The sequence below is a fragment of the Candoia aspera genome, chromosome 1, assembly GCF_035149785.1.
Source record: "Candoia aspera isolate rCanAsp1 chromosome 1, rCanAsp1.hap2, whole genome shotgun sequence".
Classification (NCBI taxonomy): domain Eukaryota; kingdom Metazoa; phylum Chordata; class Lepidosauria; order Squamata; family Boidae; genus Candoia; species Candoia aspera.
Window position 1 is genome coordinate 334617004 of NC_086153.1, and position 20130 is coordinate 334637133.

The window sequence follows — 20130 nt, forward strand, 5'->3', positions numbered from 1 at the left end:
TGGATGGGGTGGCACTGCCCCATTCAGACCTGGTGCGTAACTTGGGGGTCCTCTTGGACTCACGACTCCTGCTCAAAGAGCAGGTGGCAGTCATGGCCAGAAGGGCCTTTGCGCTACTTTGTGTTGTGCGCTACTTACGCCCCTTCCTGGAGCAAGAGGCCCTTCGAACGGTCACTCACGCCCTAGTCATCTCCCATATAGACTACTGTAATGCACTCTACGTGGGACTACCTTTGAAGAGTATCCGGAAGCTACAGCTGGTCCAGAATGCAGCCGCACGGGCAATTTTAGGTACTTCAAGATCAGCACATATTGCTCCCTTGCTCCACGAGCTGCACTGGGTGCCAGTTTGCTTCCGGGTCCAATTCAAGGTGCTGGTTATGACCTTTAAAGCCCTACATGGCATGGGCCGAGGCTACCTGAGGGACCGCCTCTTCCCTGTGACATCAACCCATCCTACCCAATCAGGCAGAGGGGGCATGCTGTGGACCCCGTCTGCAAGAGAATTCCATCTGGCGGGGTCCAGGAGGCGGGCCTTCTCTGCAGCAGCTCCTGCCCTTTGGAACACCCTTCCCCCGGAAGTGAGGCTGGCCTCCTCTCTTTTGGACTTCAGGAAACGACTGAAGACCTGGTTTTGTCACCTTGCTGGGAGTGGGGAGAGGAAGAGCCACTCTTGGGGCTGGTTGGTTCCCTAGTCCTGCCGAGGCCGGTCTTGTCCCCCTTTGGGTGGAATTAGATCTGCCTTTACTTGGATCTCATTACATTTTATATTTATTTATTGATATTGGTATTTATGGATGAATGATATTATTTATGGTTTTATTGAATTTTAAACTGTTTTATTGTGAACCGCCCAGAGTCCCCTGTGTGGGGGAGATGGGCAGTGATAAAAATATGATTGATTGATTGATAGATAGATAAAAGCAAAACTCTAATGATTGATTCTCCCCTGGGTCCTAGAAAGTTTGCAATCCATATAAACCAGAAGCACTCTTGTCTTCCCTTCTTTCCTTGGGAAAACTCTATAATTAAAAGCCTCCAGCAAACTCTTCCTTTGCCATTTAAACTCAAGGACCACCCCAATGTTTTTGGGACTGGTGGGCCCACTGAGACCTTTAATGTTATGGATCCCAGGGAGGAGGGGTATCCCAAGAGCAAAAGGGCTGCCACAGAAGGCAGTTAAAAAGTGCCATTTTAACAAATGGTTACCTATTGTTTCCTCTAGCACACATCCCATCCCAACTATTCCTGCTTATCTTCGGCCTTTCTGGGGATAGTTGGGGACACAGTTCAAAAGAAAATAAAAATATTCCTTATTAAGGACATTTATGGGGCTGCTTGGGGCCTAGAAGCATTCTTGAAGATAAAAATGATGGTGGAGGCCGGGCTTTGTTTAGTAACATGTCAGCTCCCCATTTGTTAAAGCCAAAAGAACATTTTGATAAAAAATCTGCTAGAATAAGGAGACTGGTGGGTTCCAGAGATGTACGTGGGGCGGGCATTCCTGGGTACCCTGAGGGCCTCCTCCATTCAGCAGCCTGGTGGGGTGGGCCTCATCTGCTTAGCATCAGGATTCCTACTTCCTATTTTTAATCTGGGCTCCCTCTTAGGAGATCAAATATCCATCAGCTATTTTAGCTGTAGGAGACAGACGACAATTCACAATTTATCTATAAGTTTGGGAGCAATGAAATAGAGTGAGCAATCACTTGCAAGCTTGGTGTCCCCTGATACTCAAGAAGCACTAGCTAAATTAGTAAGCCAAACACTTAAACTGAAATGAAATTTATCTGAAACACAGAAGCAATTCTTAAGGCTGGGGAGCTGATGTTCTCCACTGTCACTCCTACAGAGCCCCCCCTCCACTCCCGATACTTTAAAACATGAATTTCCTGCTGCTGATCCATTTCATTTTCATTTGTTCTCGCTTGCACTGAATGCTTGTATAAATATCTGCAGCAACAGCCAAGCACAGCCTGCAACAAAATATTATACCTTGGCAGCCTGATTATTAGTTTAATAACCACTCTATGTAGGTTTCCAAGCTTACGAGCTGCCTGAAGCAGCCCATAACTAACAATGGTTAACAATGGAACGGTAAAATAGAAATTTACCCAGGGTCACCACCATGACGGGAATGCTCAGGCGCTGGCGGGTGCTTTGGGATAAGCGGAGGAATCCATATTCAAAGGAATACTCCACAATGTACTCTTCCTGTGGCCAGACTAGAAATACAGCCAAAAAGAATTGTTTTATTAAAAGGCCAGGGTAAAAGTAATAAAGACACAGCTTAGAAATGTTTATTCAAATGGCATGAAAATCAGAGCAGGCATCGTGATGTCAAAAAGGCACACTTAATTGCATGGACAGGCAACATTTTTTAAAGACTGCTTTATTTGTGTTTGTTTATTGATTTCTGTGCTTCTTCGGTGTGCACATTTGAAAAAGTAAGCCCCCTTCAATGTATTTTCTAAACGAGGAGGTGGGGTAAATAAAAATAAGCAATCAATCAGAGTCTTGGAGAATCCTGGCTTACTATAAACGGTGTGCATGAGCTGATTTTGCACCACAAGGCTCCTTCTGCAGGCTCCGGCGACTATTGGCCATTCCCAATTCATCACCCCACAGATAAACTGGACTACACCTCTGAATATCCACTCCAGCTCGGCAAATAATCAAATTTGTTGAGAACCGTCATCCCAGCATTTTTGGGAACTCAATGGTAGGGAACTCAGAGCAAAACTAACCAGGATCCTGGCTTTTTGCCCCCCTTACTAACTAAGATTGCAAACTGGGATTTGTACAAATCTTGGGTAAGTTTCAGGAGCAATGAGCCAGAACCCTGCACAGCAGGTAAGAGTGTAAACTTCAGATTTCAGGCTGACTGGCCTTAACAACAGGAGGGAAACATGAGCTTAAGAATATAAGAACCTAACAGCAGTCCTGCTGGATCAGGCCACAGGCCCACCCAGTCTAATGTTCTGTGTCACCCAGCAGCCAGCTGGATGCATCTGGGAATCCCACAAACCTATGCTGGACAGCAACAGCCCCCTTCCAGCAGCCTGTATAGAAGGCATGGTGCCTACGATTCACGTGGTAGCAAACAACCGTACTAGTAACCTTTGATAGCCTGGCCACCCACGAACCTCACCAGTCCCTTTTCACAGCCATCCAGATTATCTGTCATTGACACACTGACCAGCAGCAAATTGGACAGTTAAATTGTCTGTGCAAAAAAGTATTTCCTTCTATCGATCCTGAACCCCCGTGTGTTTAGTTTCAGTGGAGGACCTTGAGTCCTAACATTACGAGGGAGAGAGAAAAGCTTACCCTCCTCTCTGCCAGGGTTTTTCAAACTGGGTTCCACGGAACTGTGGGGTTCTTGAGTACTTGATGGAGTTCTGTGAAAGACTAAGTTCAGTGAAATGCCAATTTTCCATCAGTGGAGTTTTGTCTCTTGGTGGTGGTGTTTTTTTGTGCTTCAGGATTTTTTGTAATAACAGGTTCTGCAGCCTGAACAAGTTTGAAAAACCCTGTTCTGTGTCTTGCATGATTCTATATACCTCTACCATCTTTCCCCTTACTCTCCTTTGTGCCAAGTTAAACAAACAGGTTTTCCATGAAGCTTGTCCAAAGCAAGTCAGACTTTTTACAAATCCTAATGCTTCTGAATTGTCAGGAGCATCCTACCAGCCACCAAAGGAGAAAGAGGGCTGGATATCAAGGAGTTTTTAACTTAATCCAGCAGATTATTTAGGTATAGAGTTCCTTCACTGACTCTAAAACCCTCAGAAACTGACCAGACCAAAGATGCATGTACAAGTAGTCCTTGCTTAATGACCACAATTGGGACGAGAATTTCTGTTGCTAAGTGAAGCAGTCATTAAGCGAATCTGACCTAATTTTACACCTTTTTTGCGGCCGTTAAGCGAATCACAATTGTTACGCAAACCACATGGTTGTTAAGTGAATAACATGGTTCCCCATTGATTTTGCTTGCCAGAAGCCCGCCAGGAAAGTCAAAAATGGTGATCACGCGACCATGGGATGCTGCGACAGTTATAAATGCAAACCGATTGCCAAGTGCCCAATCATTATCACATGACCAGGGGAACACTGCAACAGTTGTAAGTGTGAGGACTGGTCACAAGTCAGTTTTTCAGCACGTCATAAGTCTGAAGTGGCACTAAAAGAATGGTAATTAAGTGAGAACTACCTGTATTCCAGTATGCTGAAAACCTACAGCAGCTAGCATAGGGGCAGACTATTTCTAAGCATGGTATTCAATGACATTCATACAATTTTATTTCATCTGTCACATTCTTATTTAAACTGCCAAGTAAGAATGTTTCAAGATAACTGAAGGAGAAGAAATGTCCCTAAAAGAAAAGCTCATATCCCGCCTCTCCACCCTGAAGGCTGAGATACAAGACTGATCTCAGGATATTAGTAATAGGAGCCCCCACACATATGACTCCCAACTGTTGCTTTCTTAGCCAAAGCTGTGCCATTTTCTCCATCTCAATATCGTTCCACTTTCCATACGTGCCCCTCCATCCTCAGGTGCAACAGGAAAGGTTGCACCTTTTATCATACAGCCCATCCCCAAGGCCCAACAGACAGTGACAAGCAGAGGGGCTTTCTCTGTGGCAAGCCCACTTCTTCCCAAAGGAGGTTTAGCTCACATGCCAGTTTGGAAGTCTAGTTAAAATCTCATGGGGGGTGGGGGAGTGCAGAGTGAGTTGTTGATGGACAGGGAAATCATAAGAAAGAAAAATGTGACAGATGCAGTGGGGAGAATGAAGAAAATGTGATGTACAGGAGGAACAGGATGGAAGGTAAGAACAATGCATCTTTACCTGCTTTGGCTAGCATCTCAAACTCGGACACAGTCTCGCTGAGAGGCTGCATACCTTTAGAGGCTGGCTCACTGCTGAAGGAGAATTCCTGGCTTTCATTGGGGGCCAAAACATGGGCGTTACTCAACTGAGATGGCTTGTGGAAGATCTTGGGTTCAATATCCAGATCAAACTATCAATGAAGGAAGAAAAACATATACAGAGGAATTAAAAAAGACATGGAGAGCAAGTCCATACACAATGTCTTCCACAACAGAGGGACTAATGACCCCTCAGGCCCCCAAACTCAATTTATTTACTTCTCAAAATATTTTAACCATCCACTGGCCAACCACTCTCTGGGCAGCTTACCGTACAGGTAGTCCTCATTTAGCAACTGCCACAGATAACAACCATTTGCAAATACGACAGTAATACATGGTAATAAAAAATTCATTTTCTGACCAATGCTGGCATTTACCACAACAAAAGCCTTCTGTGTAAAACTGATTAAGGTCTGGTCAGTTTCAGGCAGCAGCTGCCAGCAGGCAGGGATCTAATGACTATTTAAGACACTCACTGAGTTTGTTAACTTGCAGTTAGCATTTTTTTTGGGAAGCACTGTGCTGCAGAGAAAAGCAGTTGAGGAAGAGATAGCTTGTTTAGGCAATCTCTCTGCCCTGTGGGGGGGCAAAAAAAGAAAAAAAATAGCCAGGCACAGAACACTGTCCAAGACAACTTTATCTGAACGAGACGGCAGCAACCAGTGATCTTTGCAGTGTCTGTCTGTCTCTCTCAGCCATGTGTTCACTTAGCAACCATTTTGCTTAATGACCAAGTCGTCGAAACCAACTGCAGTCACTAAACAAGGACATGTAAAACACACTAAAGATAGTGTAAATTAAAATAAAATGCAAAATGGAAACACCATGTAAACTATTCTTCATTCAGAAAAACGGCTTAGACTGGGTGGGGAGAGAACCCCAAACAGCTAAATGGAAATGGCGCATGCTCAGCAGACGAAGAAGTGGAACGGACTGCTGGGGGGGGAGGACAATGCAAAAGCAGGAGAAAAAGGAGACAGTATTGCAGAAGAGGACATAAACCTGCCATCTTGATCCTAGAAATTCATACCACAATATTTTCTTTCAGGTTGTATTTGTCAAAACGATACCTGATATCATTTTAGCATTAAAAATGTAAACAGGAGTGATAACACTCCACTGGTTTATTTAATTTCTTCTCTCAAGTCTTACTGGAAGGAATATATTGGAATTATATGAAGAAAAGGAAATGAAATTAAAAAGTAAATTGGTTTAAATCAGTAAGTTATTCCAAAAGGATGCTTGCCATTCTGAAGCAGGTTTTTGCCATACAAGGCAAGCCGTTAACCAGATTCAAACCAACCCTTGGTGTGCTTCAGCCATATTTATCTATACAGGATGGGGACAGATAGTATTTTAAAGGGACATACTAATTTACGCTGACTGTGGAGATCTTGCAGTAAACCAGGAGGAGGAAGACAACAACCACAATGAAAACCAGAAGGGTAACTTTATGTCACCAAACCACAAGTAGCAGGCATAGCCATAAGCAAGTATGTTGAACCACAAGGGTGGGGCAGCAGGAAAAAAACGAGGTTAATTAAGCAGCAGCAGGAACAACATAATACTTAATCATCATCATAACAATAATAATAATATATTAAATTTATATGCCACCCGATGAATCTGGGTACCCAGAGGCTGAGTTATGCTTTTCAGTATCAGAACACAACACAGCGTGAATAAGAAGCATTAAGGCAGCATAATGGGGGGAGGGGTTGGTAATGCATTTATACCTAATCAAATGCAGGAAAAGTAGAGACTGACATTTCTTCATCCTGTAACAACTTGAAATCAGTGAGCAGAAAGCTCAAGACAAACCAAAAGCAAATTAATTCTCCATGCAAGTATCGTCTAAATTTTGCTGTCAAAGAGGTAATGTAATGGCTGCCTATTCTAAAACACCATCAGGCTCATGAGCAGGAATTCAAAGATATCTGATTTATTAAAGAATAGTGTGCAGGATGACAGAGAAAGCTGAGAATGATTAAAGCGCGCCAAATTCAAACTAAAAACCCTCGGTGCAAATGAGATCCCTCTCCCCGTAGAATCTTCCCAGGCTCACAATCCCAGGTGCTCCTAACAGCTTCTGATGGTCTGCGGGAAAAGGCCTCGAGCAGATAACAGAACCCAAACACATTCCGTTGTCCTGATTTCACATACAGAGCTTGGTACAAGGTCTCACAGCAGCTCCCTCCCAAACAGAAATGCGCGTCAGCGCCATGGCATGTGAAACGTTACGATGTATAAACTACATTGAATCAGTGAACATGACAGGTAATGGCATTTCTTAGCTTAGTTAACAGGCATGTAGCTATCAGTGTAAGAAAACAGAGTGCAATGGAGGAAAGAAGAGCCCCAGTTAGGAATTATGGGAAATCTGTCCCATCTGGAAGATGCCAGGCTGAGGAAGGCAGTCTAGATGAGTTGGTAGAACAGGACGTTTTGTAGGTCTTTCAGTTGAAACGTCTCCCTGAAAGGAGCATTAGGTTAATTAGACGGGGGCGGAGGGGGGAATTGGCTATTTCCCATAGAGTGCAACTTTATGTGTTAGATTTATATCCCGTCTTTCATTCAGGAGCTGAAGGCTCACACCCTCCCTCTTTCTTTCCTATAACAAATACCCTCTCAGGTATGCTGGGCTAAGAGAGAGAGTGACCCAGTAGCTTCCATGGTTGAGAGGGACCAGAATCCAGGCCTCCTGTTCCTAGTCTAGCACCTTCACCGCTACACCACCCAGGCTCTTGGGCTGAGAGGGAAGGACTGGTCCAAAGTGCCCCCCCCCCGGGGGGAAGCTGTGGCTGAGGGGGAACTAGAACCCAGCTCTCACTACACCAAATCCAACATCTTTCTCACTACCCCACAGTGGCCCTTGGGCTAGGAGGGAGGAACAGGCCCAAAGTCCCCCAAGGAATTTCCACAGCCAAAGGAGGATTTGAACCTGGGTCTCCTTGGTCTTAGCTCAAGAGCTTAGCCAATAAACTACACTGGCTCTCTTGACTGTATGCATTACAAAGACATTCCTCCCGCTCCCCAAATCTCACCAGATGCAATCATATATGAAGTATATATTTAAGTTAATGTTTTCTCCAGTTATGTAAATTAAAGAGAATTTGCATATATACTTTGCCTTGCATAATTCATTCTCCTGTTTAAACCTGCTTCCAAGAGAAATCTTAATTCAGCAAATCCTCTGGTTTAGGGTTTGAACAGGCATTGCCAAAACAATTGCAGGTTGTTGTTGTTTATTCGTTCAGTCGCTTCCGACTCTTCGTGACTTCATGGACCAGCCCACGCCAGAGCTTCCTCTCGGTCGTCAACACCCCCAGCTCCCCCAGGGACGAGTCCGTCACCTCTAGAATATCGTCCATCCACCTTGCCCTTGGTCGGCCCCTCTTCCTTTTGCCCTCCACTCTCCCTAGCATCAGCATCTTCTCCAGAGTGTCCTGTCTTCTCATTATGTGGCCAAAGTATTTCAGTTTCGCCTTTAATATTATTCCCTCAAGTGAGCAGTCTGGCTTTATTTCCTGGAGGATGGACTGGTTTGATCTTCTTGCAGTCCAAGGCACTCTCAGAATTTTCCTCCAACACCACAGCTCCAAAGCATCGATCTTCCTTCGCTCAGCCTTCCTTATGGTCCAGCTCTCGCAGCCATATGTTACTACAGGGAACACCATTGCTTTAACTATGCGGGCCTTTGTTGTCAGTGTGATGTCTCTGCTCTTAACTATTTTATCGAGATTTGTCATTGCTCTTCTCCCAAGGATTAAGCGTCTTCTGATTTCCTGACTGCAGTCAGCATCTGCAGTAATCTTTGCACCTAGGAATACAATGTTTTCCACTGCTTCTACATTTTCTCCCTCTATTTGCCAGTTATCAATCAAGCTGGTTGCCATAATCTTGGTTTTCTTGAGGTTTAGCTGCAAGCCAGCTTTTGCACTTTCTTCTTTCACCTTCATCATAAGGCTCCTCAGTTCCTCTTCGCTTTCAGCCATCAAAGTGGTATCATCTGCATATCTGAGATGGTTAATGTTTCTTCCAGCGATTTTAACTCCAGCCTTGGATTCCTCAAGCCCAGCATGTCGCATGATGTGTTCTGCGTACAAGTTGAATAGGTAGGGTGAGAGTATACAGCCCTGCCGTACTCCTTTCCCAATCTTAAACCAGTCCGTTGTTCCGTGGTCTGTTCTTACTGTTGCTACTTGGTCGTTATACAGATTCTTCAGGAGGCAGACAAGATGACTTGGTATCCCCATACCACTAAGAACTTGCCACAATTTGTTATGGTCCACGCAGTCAAAGGCTTTAGAATAGTCAATAAAACAGAAATAGATGTTTTTCTGAAACTCCCTGGCTTTTCCCATTATCCAGCGGATATTGGCAATTTGGTCCCTAAGCTTCTATTGTTCTCATTGTGTTCTGCAGACTTTCTGCATTCCTATGGGCAGAAAAAGATCCTAATGTTACCATGTTATCAACCAACTTCCCACCAGGAGAGTTAGTACACAGGCCTGTTTGCGCATTCTTCATTTTATCTTGCGCACCCAAGTTAGCTGCAGCAGATGGTGACAATTAAAAACGTCACACAGTTCGACTAGCATGGTGAACTAGCACATCTTCGAATGATCAGAGGTGACAACCACGGCAAAGACCGAAGAACCAGCAAGTAGAGCAGTTCTACAGAACCTCTCTGGATAAGGAGAGGACGGGAAATTTCCCACGTGTGCTCGGGATGGCTACTCCTCACAAGCAGACCGCAGGACAGTGGTTGGCTGTGGATTTGAGCTCCAGGAGATAAAGGAAACAGCCATCATGCTCACAACTGCAGTGGAGCCTTTTAAAGGTCACTGGCTTTGCTAACCTCACTTTCTAATCACTTTCGGAAATTGCCTATTTAACTCCCTTAGGGCTATTAGAGATCTTCAGAACGACAAGTCTGAAAAGCCACCTGGTGAGTTTACCTTCATTCTTGAACAAAAGAAAAAACAACTATAAGCTTAAGAATTTAAAGTATTGGAAATATATGGCAAAAAGCTAAATAAGACTTTGATCCAAAAAGATTATAAATGAATTAAGGGTCCAGATAAATTTGGAATATTAAGGCTATTACTATAAGTTCTGGAAATAATTATATAAATAAGCAGCCTTTTGTGGGAACTAAACTGTTTTGTCTATCCTAAGTCATAACAGAGATTTGAGACTTTATGATTTCAGAAATTGGACACTAGAGGGGACTAAGGATTCCAGGCAGAAAAAGAAAAGTGGGGGGGGGGAGTGAAAACTTTGCATTTGGTTTTTGGTTAGCACTGGGATTTACAAAATGACACAAAATATTATGACATCCGAAATACTCCAGATTTTTGAAGAATGGGGTCAGAAATTAGCAGCTACAATGTCAGCAATGTTATCTGCTTCTATGGATAAACTACTGTATGTCCAAAAGATGTTAACAAAGGAATAACATAAGTGAAACAAATTTTGCCTGATGTGGAAATGTCAGAAAGCGTGAATTATAAGACAGAGAAGGCAATTAAATACAAATGACATGCCAAGAGAATGACCCAGATAAGGACTTTCTACTGGATATACAAAAGAAGTTGGTTAAAGCTTTGAAAACTAAAGTGAAAATACAAATGATAAACCAAGAGAATGACCTGGATAATGACTTTTTATTGGATTTACAAAAGAGGTTTGCTAAAGCCTCGAAGAAGCCTTTGGAATGGGAAAAATAAAAATTGGAGAGAGAGCAAATCCTACAACAACATCTGAATGAATTAAAGATTGTTAGAAGTAAAAGGAAGGAATATAAAGTTGGTTTGTTTGACTAAGGTTAAAATAACCAGCTCCAGTACCCTTTACAGAATTTTTTGCTGACACCAGGACAGAAAAGTTGATGATTTATGGATCTGCATGTAGATAAGGGATGGGTTATGGGAAGAAGAGATTCTTATTTGCACCTTTCCAATTTGTACATTTGTAAGGGTACAAATAAGAAATGTTATTAAGTTTGTTTATACTTGTTGTGATGAAGCTCGGAAGTCACTTCTTTAAATATTTATTTGCTTTTTCTTTATGTTATTTTCTTTTTCTTTTCTTTTCTTGCACTTCTTATTCTTTCTTTCTCTCTTTCTCTTTCTAAGTTTAGTTTGTATTTGCTTTTATTACTGTAATCAAACTTTTCAGTGAAATTTAAAAAAAATAAAAGCATCACAAAGTTTGTATCTATTGAAAAACCAAGAGCCGAAAGAACCCTATAGATGTTTATGAACTACTCTGCAGGCAGTTGAGAAGCCCTACGTAGAGAGAACATTACACACTCAGTCTCAAACCATGTCAGGATTTGATACAGTTTCTTGAGATTGTCCCTACCCTCAGAGCCAAAATGCTGGAAATGCCTCTTCTGCTGCTGCCCTGCCTTTTTGAAAGGACAGAAGATGGCTGGCCCATCCCAGGAGGACCTGCATCATGATCTGTGACCAGAAAGTAGCATCACAGCCAGGCACTCAGCTAGATGCCAAAGACACAAGCATTTAACTCAAAGCTAATCAGCAACTCATTCCCAACAGATCAACTATCTGATTGCCTATTTATGTCCCCTGACTGCCGCTGACTGACTTGCTTCCCACTTTGAAGGAAGTCACCATCTTCTTAAGCATCAAGTCTGTGATGTAAGTAAATATAGTTCCCTCACTGCAGATTGATGAGGCAAGAGAACCTCCAAACTAGTTGCATGAGACCAGGGTTTCTCAACCAGGGCTCCATGGAACCTGTTAGGGAATGTGTCTCTGAAGACGGAGGTGATGTGGGGGATTTCGGCAGTGCCACTGGTTCTCAGGAAGGAGGGAGCAGATTCCAAGGAGGAGGACGAGATAAGAGGAAACACAGTCCAGGAGGCAGTTGTGGGAAAACTAGGAGGTTCAGAATAGCCCCATCCTAGAGCTCTCCCAGGCTATTTCCCCTTAAGTTAGGTAGAGTTGCTTTAGTCTGGCAAGATTCTGTCTAATACGGTGCTAGCAAATAAAAACCTGAAGTTTGGCTGGACTGATTCTTTGTCATTCTTGGGCTGGGCCTGACAGAACCCTCGGGTTCCATTAGAGGTCACTAGGGGTTCCCTGGGAGATCACGATTTACTTAAAAATTATTTCAAATTCAGGAAACTTCACATTAAAGAGGTAAAGTTTCATTCTTTATTTTTAGTTTAAGAACACTGTTCATGCATAAATTCAGGCACACCCATGAAACGAATACAGTAATTTTGTAACTTCTGGCTTATATTTGAGCCTGAATGTGCAGGGGTTCCCCAGGCCTGAAAAATATTTCAAGGGTTCCTCCGGAGCCAAAAGGTTGAGAAAGGCTGTATTAGACACTATGCAGGCGATGCTGAAGATGGCACTTAAGGAACGCAAGTTATTTTCAGGAGCGGAGCTCAGAGATCCTCACGTTATCCCAAGGTATGTGGCTAGCACACTTAGGAATTCCTTGTTTGCCCAAGGTTAAATCCATTAAGCAATGTCATGTGCTGGGATCTACGGAATGTGCCTTCTCTGTTGCAGCGTCTGCCCTCTGGAACACCAACCCTGAGATGGCTGGTCTCCACCCTGGCCAGGTTTAAATGAGCTCTGAAATCTGGCTCTTTCCCCAGTCCTTGAGTTACAGGGTGGCAGGTCCTGCATGCCTATTTGCCTTTTAATGGTTGTTTTTCTTCCAGCGCTCTGGGTGGACTTTTTAAAAAATTGTACAATTGATTTTACTGTATGCTGCCCAGAGTCATTCTAGAGTTGGGAAGCCTTATAAATTTCTAAAATAAATACATAAATAACTAAAATTATCCTGTGTTTCTCCTAAGTAGTAGAATGCATTGCTCTGGAGCTGCAATGGGTCCTTGTTTGCTATATTTTTAGACAGGCTGTTAATTTACCTTTTCTAAACTTCTAAATCATTTAACACATTCAGTTGCTTTTAATCTTTTTTAAAGATCAATGTATGGCTGTATTACAATGTGTTTATTTTATAGTTGGTGATTTTTACAAAGGGGAGGTTGGAAATACTATCATAAGGCCTTCCAAGGTGACTGCAGCAGTCAGACCCAGAAAACAGCATTTTCAAACCAACCTTTAAGAACTGACAGAAGAGAGGTCTATTGATGGCCATTAGCTATGATAACTACAATTAAACCTACATTTAGAAGTATAGAACTGGGAGGACCAGTTCATCCCTGTTTAATGCAGGACTCTGAATTTATTTACCCTTGACAGATCGCCTTTTGAACTTCTGTTTAAATCCTAGTAGCAAAAAACAGCCCATCACCTCTGAAGGCAGTCTTTGTTTCAGCATTGCACAGTTCATTCTGGGAAGACACTTCTCTTAATATTCAGTCAAAATCTTCCCTGTATCATCTATTCATTGGTTCTAGATCTGCCCTCACTCCTCCACCTTCCACGTGAAAGCTCTATAGATTATCTGAGGACAAAATGTCACCTTTCAGTGTGTTTTTCATCAGGCTAAACGTTTCCCAACTCACCATCCTGGCTGCCCTCTTTTCAATGAACTTCAGTCTGACAGAGTCATTAAAAAAAAAAAAAACATAGGGCAGTTTATCTTTTGGAACCAGAGCTTTAAGAGAACAGCCCTTTCTTTCTGACCTTCAGCTTGATCGGCCACAAGCTGGAAACTTGGAACTGGACCAACTGGACAATCTGATTCAACAAGGCAATTTCTTATCTACTCTCTTATTTATATGGCATCCTAAAAAGTATTCTCATGTCATTTTCCAAAACCTTTTCTTGCGGTCAATTAACCACAGGAATGTTCACCTCTAAATAATCTATAGCTTTGCACTCCCAGCAAGCCCCCAACTTAAGAAATATTATAGAGCTTAGAAGGGAATGAAGAGCAACCTAAATGAACAAGGTGCTGAAGTATTTCCCCTCTCACTGAAATTCACAATTTGGGGGTTGTTCACTGGAGAAAAAAGCAAAGAAGGTGGCATATAGGAGGCACAGACATTTAACGATTTAAAGAAAGCAATATGGAAGAAATTTTCTCTCTCTCTCATAGTACTAGCCATATTAGATCAGACCAAAGGATACCAGGTAGTCCTCGACTTATGACCACAATTGGGACCGGAACTTCAGTCGCTAAGCGATGCGGTAGTTAAGCGAGGCATCATGTGACTGCGCCCAATTTTATCTTTTTTGCCAGTTAGTAAGCGAATCTCATGGTCTTTAGGCAAATCACACAGTTCCCCCTTGACTTTGCTTGTCAGAAGCTGGCTGGGAAGGTCACAAATAGAGATCACATGACCCTGGGATGCTGCAACCATTATAAATACATGCCGGTTGCCAAGCACCCAAATTTTGATCAAGTGGCAGGGATGCTGCAATGGTTGTAAGTGCAAGGACCAGTTGTAAGTCACATTTTTCAGCACCATCATAACTTCAAACGAAGTTGTTAAATGAATGGTCGTAAGTCGAGGACTACCTGTAATCATTTGGTAGCGATAGTGGGCAAATTCATGATTTGGGAAGGTGTATGGGGAAAAGCATAATCATTAACAAAGCAACGCGTTCTTCTCCCTCATGGTACCTTGATGGAGCTGTTCTCAAACATCTCCACAGTCATTTCTTCTTCCTCTTCCTCCTCCTCTTCCTCCCCAACAGCAGCCTCAACCACCATGCCTGGAAACCTCTCACTCTCACAGAACTGGAGAAAAACAGGGTTACGGCTGGAATTGCGTTGGATCTCGACTCGTAAGATGCCATCCCGGGGCCACTTATCCCGGACGTGCTCCAGGCAGTTGATGGGTGAACGGGAGAAGGTGATGTGAATGTATGCCAGAATGAAGAGCACAAACAGAGCCTGAAAGAAAAAGAGCAACAAATTACAACGGTGCAACCTCCCCGTCCCCCAAGTCTCTCCAAGGTCAATATGAATGTTCCATGAAGCTTTAACTCTATAAAGCAGTGTTTCTCAACATGGCTGGCTGGGGAATTCTGGGAGTTGAAGTCCACGTATCTTAAAGTGACCAAGGTTGAGAAACACTGCTAGAAAGGAACCTGAGTGCACATACTGTGTCCCATAAAAATGATGGGGAGAGGGGCTATGAAATCCTTAAAGCCTGGCTCGGTGTTGGTTCTGGCTCCATGCCCCCTCCGTCCACACTTGCCTTTCCCCGCGGACTAATGGTCTTTCAAAGGCTTTCCATTCTTAACAAGTTTCCAGGAGCAAGGCAGCATTCCCCCCTCCTCCTCCTCCACCGCTGCCAGTCCATTTCATTTCTGAGCTAGACGGGACACACACAAGGCCTCTTCCTTTGTGACCACTCCAGAAATTAAAGCAGCTGCCAGAATATCTTTCTGTCTGCCCTGTGCTAATCCACATTATTCAGAAAATAAAGTCACCATCAAGTTGAGCTTGATTTCTGGTGATTTCCATCAGGCAGTTTCCTTGGCAGCAGCTCACAAGGCAGCCATTGCCACCTTCTGAGATTTTGTTTTACTGCCCGGTCCAGCTGTCGGCCCTGGGCCTCCCAGCCATCCCGCGTCCAAATATTAAGCAGGGCTGACCCTGTTTTGCCTTCTAGATCCACCAAGGTCAGCTAGTGCTGCCAGCTGGCTGGGCAGAGCCAGCTTATGAGAAGGCAACTTTAAGATAACAAAACAAAACAAAAAACCCCAACAACAAAAACAGCAGCAATCAGCCTGCTAAGAGACTAATTTTTTTCCTCCCAAGCTGGTTTTCAAAAATCATTTTTCCCTCCTGCTCTACTATGGAAACATGGATTAGTAGCCTTCTGGGAGACTAATAAACCATTTGTATAGCCTAGTAACTTTATGGAGCTTTTCAAAACTAACCCACAGAAATTCTCTCCTTCTTGCTTTTCTGGGGATTCTAAACATACCATGTTATCTTGTTACAATCCTTAAATAGTCCCGTGTGGTAGACCAATACAATTGCCTTCAAACTGCAAATGAATGAGGAGGGACCAATATTGTGAGCAAACAGCTTACCAAAAGCTATCTCACCAATCCAAAGAAGATGGTAAAATATGTCCAAGATGTTTCATGTACCTCAAGAACAAGGGCTTTAAATTATAGAGCTGAAAATGCTATTGCAAGAAAGTACACAGCCCCACTAATTTATTTATAGAAAAATTAAGGCAGAGAACCGAGGAACCAGTAGAAGCTTAGAGAAGTTCCTTCAGCCTAGCATTTTCCTATAAGATTATCAACAACCTAGATAAAAGGGTAGAGCCAATATTTACCACAGCTGATGATACCGAGTTGGGTGGATTGCTAACTGCTAATACCTCAGAACAAAAGAACTAAAATTCAAAATGTTCATGGAAGAACGAAAAACTGGGCTGGAAGTAACCAAACATGTCCCACAAAGGCATATACAGTTATACATTAAGCATATGTATATACAGTGGTGAGTACGTGACTTGATTGCATTAGATGTAAAGGGAGTTTTGAAATAGCTGGTCAGAAGCTGAACACGGGAGCGCAGTGTGATGTAACTGCAAAAAAGACTAGTATGATTTTAGGGCACATTACAATAGATCTTAAGTCACAGGAAGTTCCACTTTATTCCTCACTAGCTTCTCACTTGCAGTACTGGCTCTAGACAAGCCATTTTCACCTCAGCCTGAGCATTTTCTTTCCCATTTGCCAAATGAGGATAATACTGCCCTACCTTTCAGGGGTACTGCAAGGATTACAAAAGTAACACAAAAACCTCTGATAGCTAAAACACCACTGGGACCACTTCGGCCTTCACTTTCCACATCCTCTCTAGTTCTTCCTTCAGGCCCTGGAACTTATCCAGATTCCCATACTCCATATACACATACACATACATATATAATGATACAGTATAGAACACGTATGTATGCATGCAGAGCAAAATACAGTTTTCAAACCATGAACAAGATGAATTAATCCCCATTGTTCTTAACAAGATTACATGATAGTCTGTGTAGCACCTAGCACAGGAAATCAAAGTTAAGAACTGGGAAGTTTTGTAAATCCAAAAAGAGGTGCAGGAGGGAGGGAATAATCATACCACAAATCAACAAAAGGTTCTCCGTGGGGGGAAAAAATGTCCCCCCCCCAAAAAAAATCTGTAAAGGCTAAAACTTTTTTCATAAGCCTTGGTGAGCACCAAACATTACTAAATTCATTTGAAACCGATATAAGAATATACAGATAGAAGGAAAATGTATCTCCCTCCATCCCCCACCGTTACCTTGAGGAGTATGAAGAATTCAAAGATGCGACGGAAAGATGGTGGGAAGAGACGGGCGTAAGTGACAGCCATCTTGAAGAAAAGGGCATGGAAGAGACGATCCCGAACATTGATGAGGGGGTTTTGGTTGAGATTGCGGACCCCTCTGTTATTGCCAGCAGGGGCCCCACCCGCCACATTATTGTTCACTGGATGATGGGTGTTGTTGGGCTGATTCTCTGACATCCTGAGTTGATGGGAGTGCACAGAGGGTTGACAGGGATGCTTTCAAAGGCTTCTCTTGCAGTCTTGTTTTAGAGGAGTTTGACTCCAGTTTCCCACATATAAATTGAATGTCAGAACACAAACCAATTTTGCTGATAGAATGCACTTAAGAAATGAACTCACCTCCCAACCAACACAGGGAAAAAAAATAGAAATAGTTATCCTAGAACAAAATAGCCCATAGTCTGAATTATAAGACGAATGGTCCTTAAATGGATTAACATGAAAGATGCACTAATTTGGAAACAACTGAGAAAGGGTTAGTAGCTCAGCAAGAGTAGAATGGAAGGGGAAACTGATCCAACTCCCTATAAGCGTCCTTGATGGTAGGAAGGCAAACCTCGAATGGGACCTAAAAATGCTTCAGGGTTAGGGAAGACAAATAGGAAGAGAAGAAGCAATCCACAGAAGTATCCCAAAAGGACAAAAGAGAAAACTGTCTGCAGATCTGCCTCTCCCAGGGAAAAAGGCAAGGACCAAGGATCTATCCGTCAAAATGGAAGAGAGGAGCAGACTCAAGCTTCAACAGGTCAGGGATCCTGGAACCACAAGAATCAAACGTGAGATTGTGGATAGGCTGTTCAAGAGATGGGGCAGGGATTCAGCAAGTTGGAGGGGAGCTGTCAAATCACAACAGCAGGTGGGGGAATTATGTTGGGCAGAAAGAGAAGCTTTGCCAGGGTAATTTAGAAAAAGGGGAGAGGCCTTTCTGGGGGGTGACATGGGGGGGGCTGTAGGACTTCTACAATCTCTTATTTAAAAGGGGGGGAATGCTGAACCCCACCAACTTCTGGCAGAGAAATCTGGGGCAGAAGGAAAAAAATAGGAAAAGGGGAGATGCTCTGAAGGCCCCAAGGGGGGGTGGAGCAAAGAAGAGCCCCTTGCAATCCTCTTGGGAAAGGGGGAGGGGGGAAGCCTCAAAACGGAGGGGCGCAATTTGGGGAAGAAAAAGGGTGGTCAGAAAAATCGCAGAGGATAAGGGGGGGGGAGAAGGCCCACCTCACAAAACTTCACGGGGAGGGAGGAAGTGGGCTGCTCCCCAACGGCGGAGCCCTGACGGGGTGTCCCGATATCCAGAGGGAGACCCGCCCCCGCCCCCAGGAAGGGGCGAACAGCCTCGAACGGGGGGGAGGAGGAGGAGAGGGAGCCCCCACCCAGCCCCTCAAACGGGCCCAGTCAGGAGAAGGCAAGAACCAGGCTGGGCGGAGCAGCGGTGCCCACAAAGCAAAACGGGGCGGGGGGGAGAAAGGTGAGCTCGGCCGCGTCTTCCCCCCCGTCCACTTCGGCTCCGCGGGGGGCGGGAAGCGGCCCGTCCTCTGGCCTCCGCGCCTCAGTCCTCCTTCGCGTCCGCCTGGTCCGCCGCCATGTTGATGGCTCGCTTCCCCTTTCCCTCCCCCCTCCCGCCCAAGCAGCGCCGATGACGTCAGCCGCGGGCAGGCAGGGTGGAGGAAGACCGAGCGAGGGAACCCGCGGGGCGAAAAGCATCCTGGGAAAGAAAGGGGTTGCTAGAGGAGCTCAGGAAACAGAACGCAGGACGCCTGACTGCGCCCGGGGAAGGAGCGGGCTCCAAGGGGCTATGGTTAAGAGGCAGGTTTTATGAACACTTCCGGTATCGGATGGACAAATTCTTTTTTTTCATGCCCTAAGAGCCCCCTTCGGCCCCAAATAGGAGTCTTTAACTCAGGAGAACTCACAACTTGATCTTTCGCTGCAATGTTATTGCACCGTGGAAATCTTCGTTTAGCGCAGATACTACTGTACGCTATTCAGTCTTCAATGGGCTAGAGAACAGGATGCCTTCAACACAGCAACGCTGGACAATTGTTGCCGCTTTGATTTCACATTTACGCGTCGTTCTTACCCCCTTTGGGGACCGCACATGGAGGATTCGACGGACGGCGATCCGAAACCTCACGTGCTAGACTCCTGAAACGCTTGACATGTTTACTTACCTCTTTGTCCCCAAACCTCCCACCAACTCCAGTGCTACGCCCCTTGATTTCCATAAGCCGACCTTGCCTATCATGCTCTGCGGAAATTCACTTCGTCCTGAATTTTTAAAATAGATATTCGAAATTTCGAGCTATAAGAGTGGCCATAGCTTGTTTGGGTCAATGCAAACCAGATTTTTTAAAAAGACGATCAACATTACTGATCACCATATTCTGCAATATTCACTATTAACAACGTTTATATAGCTTTCCAGAGACTGTTTAGTTTGTGCTCGCTTCGGCAGCACATATACTAAAATTGGAACGATACAGAGAAGATTAGCATGGCCCCTGCGCAAGGATGACACGCAAATTCGTGAAGCGTTCCATATTTTGACGCTTTTTTCCCTTCCTTCCTAATCTATTATGGCCGTTGCTATTGTTGCTAAAGCTGCCACTTCTGCTTTTTGCAATATTATCTGTGGCTTGAGGAAATCTTGCAGACATCGTTTCATCCAGACTAAACCGCAGCAGCAGCGTTTTGAGCTCCTCTTTTTTAGGACTCAACCTTTGTAGCGCGGACCATGCAGGCATCCAAGCGGCTTTGCCGGATTCGAGCAATGCACCCCGCTAGCCCAGTCATCCGTTTCCAGTAGGAGCCACACAAAAGCCAGATTTTATGATGGATCCTCAACAACCTGTACAAAAAGATGAACTGCTCCTAGAAGTGGAGGCTTTGCTTCACAT

The 20130-nt window shown here is 44.1% G+C and overlaps 1 protein-coding gene and 1 non-coding gene across 3 annotated transcripts in view; one reads left to right on the forward strand and one right to left on the reverse strand.

Annotated features, from left to right (window-relative positions):
• TMEM259 (transmembrane protein 259) overlaps positions 1 to 18329 on the reverse strand; it is a 29365-nt gene extending 11036 nt beyond the window's left edge. Inside the window, exons 1-4 of one of the 2 annotated variants that reach the window (XM_063290816.1) lie at positions 17189 to 18329; positions 14528 to 14800; positions 4914 to 5031; positions 2115 to 2225 (exon numbers count right to left, since the gene is read on the reverse strand). In XM_063290816.1, the coding sequence (XP_063146886.1) occupies positions 2115 to 2225; positions 4914 to 5031; positions 14528 to 14800; positions 17189 to 17413 (727 nt within the window). In that variant the 5' untranslated portion in view covers positions 17414 to 18329. Of the gene's footprint in view, positions 1 to 2114; positions 2226 to 4859; positions 5032 to 14527; positions 14801 to 17188 lie in introns of both variants that reach the window. The other variant, XM_063290815.1, reaches the window with a different exon arrangement.
• A 1343-nt stretch (positions 18330 to 19672) lies between these two features.
• On the forward strand, positions 19673 to 19779 carry LOC134488666 (U6 spliceosomal RNA). Its single transcript, XR_010066988.1, has one exon. It is a non-coding gene; the product is annotated as a U6 spliceosomal RNA (small nuclear RNA).
• Positions 19780 to 20130: the final 351 nt, after the last annotated feature.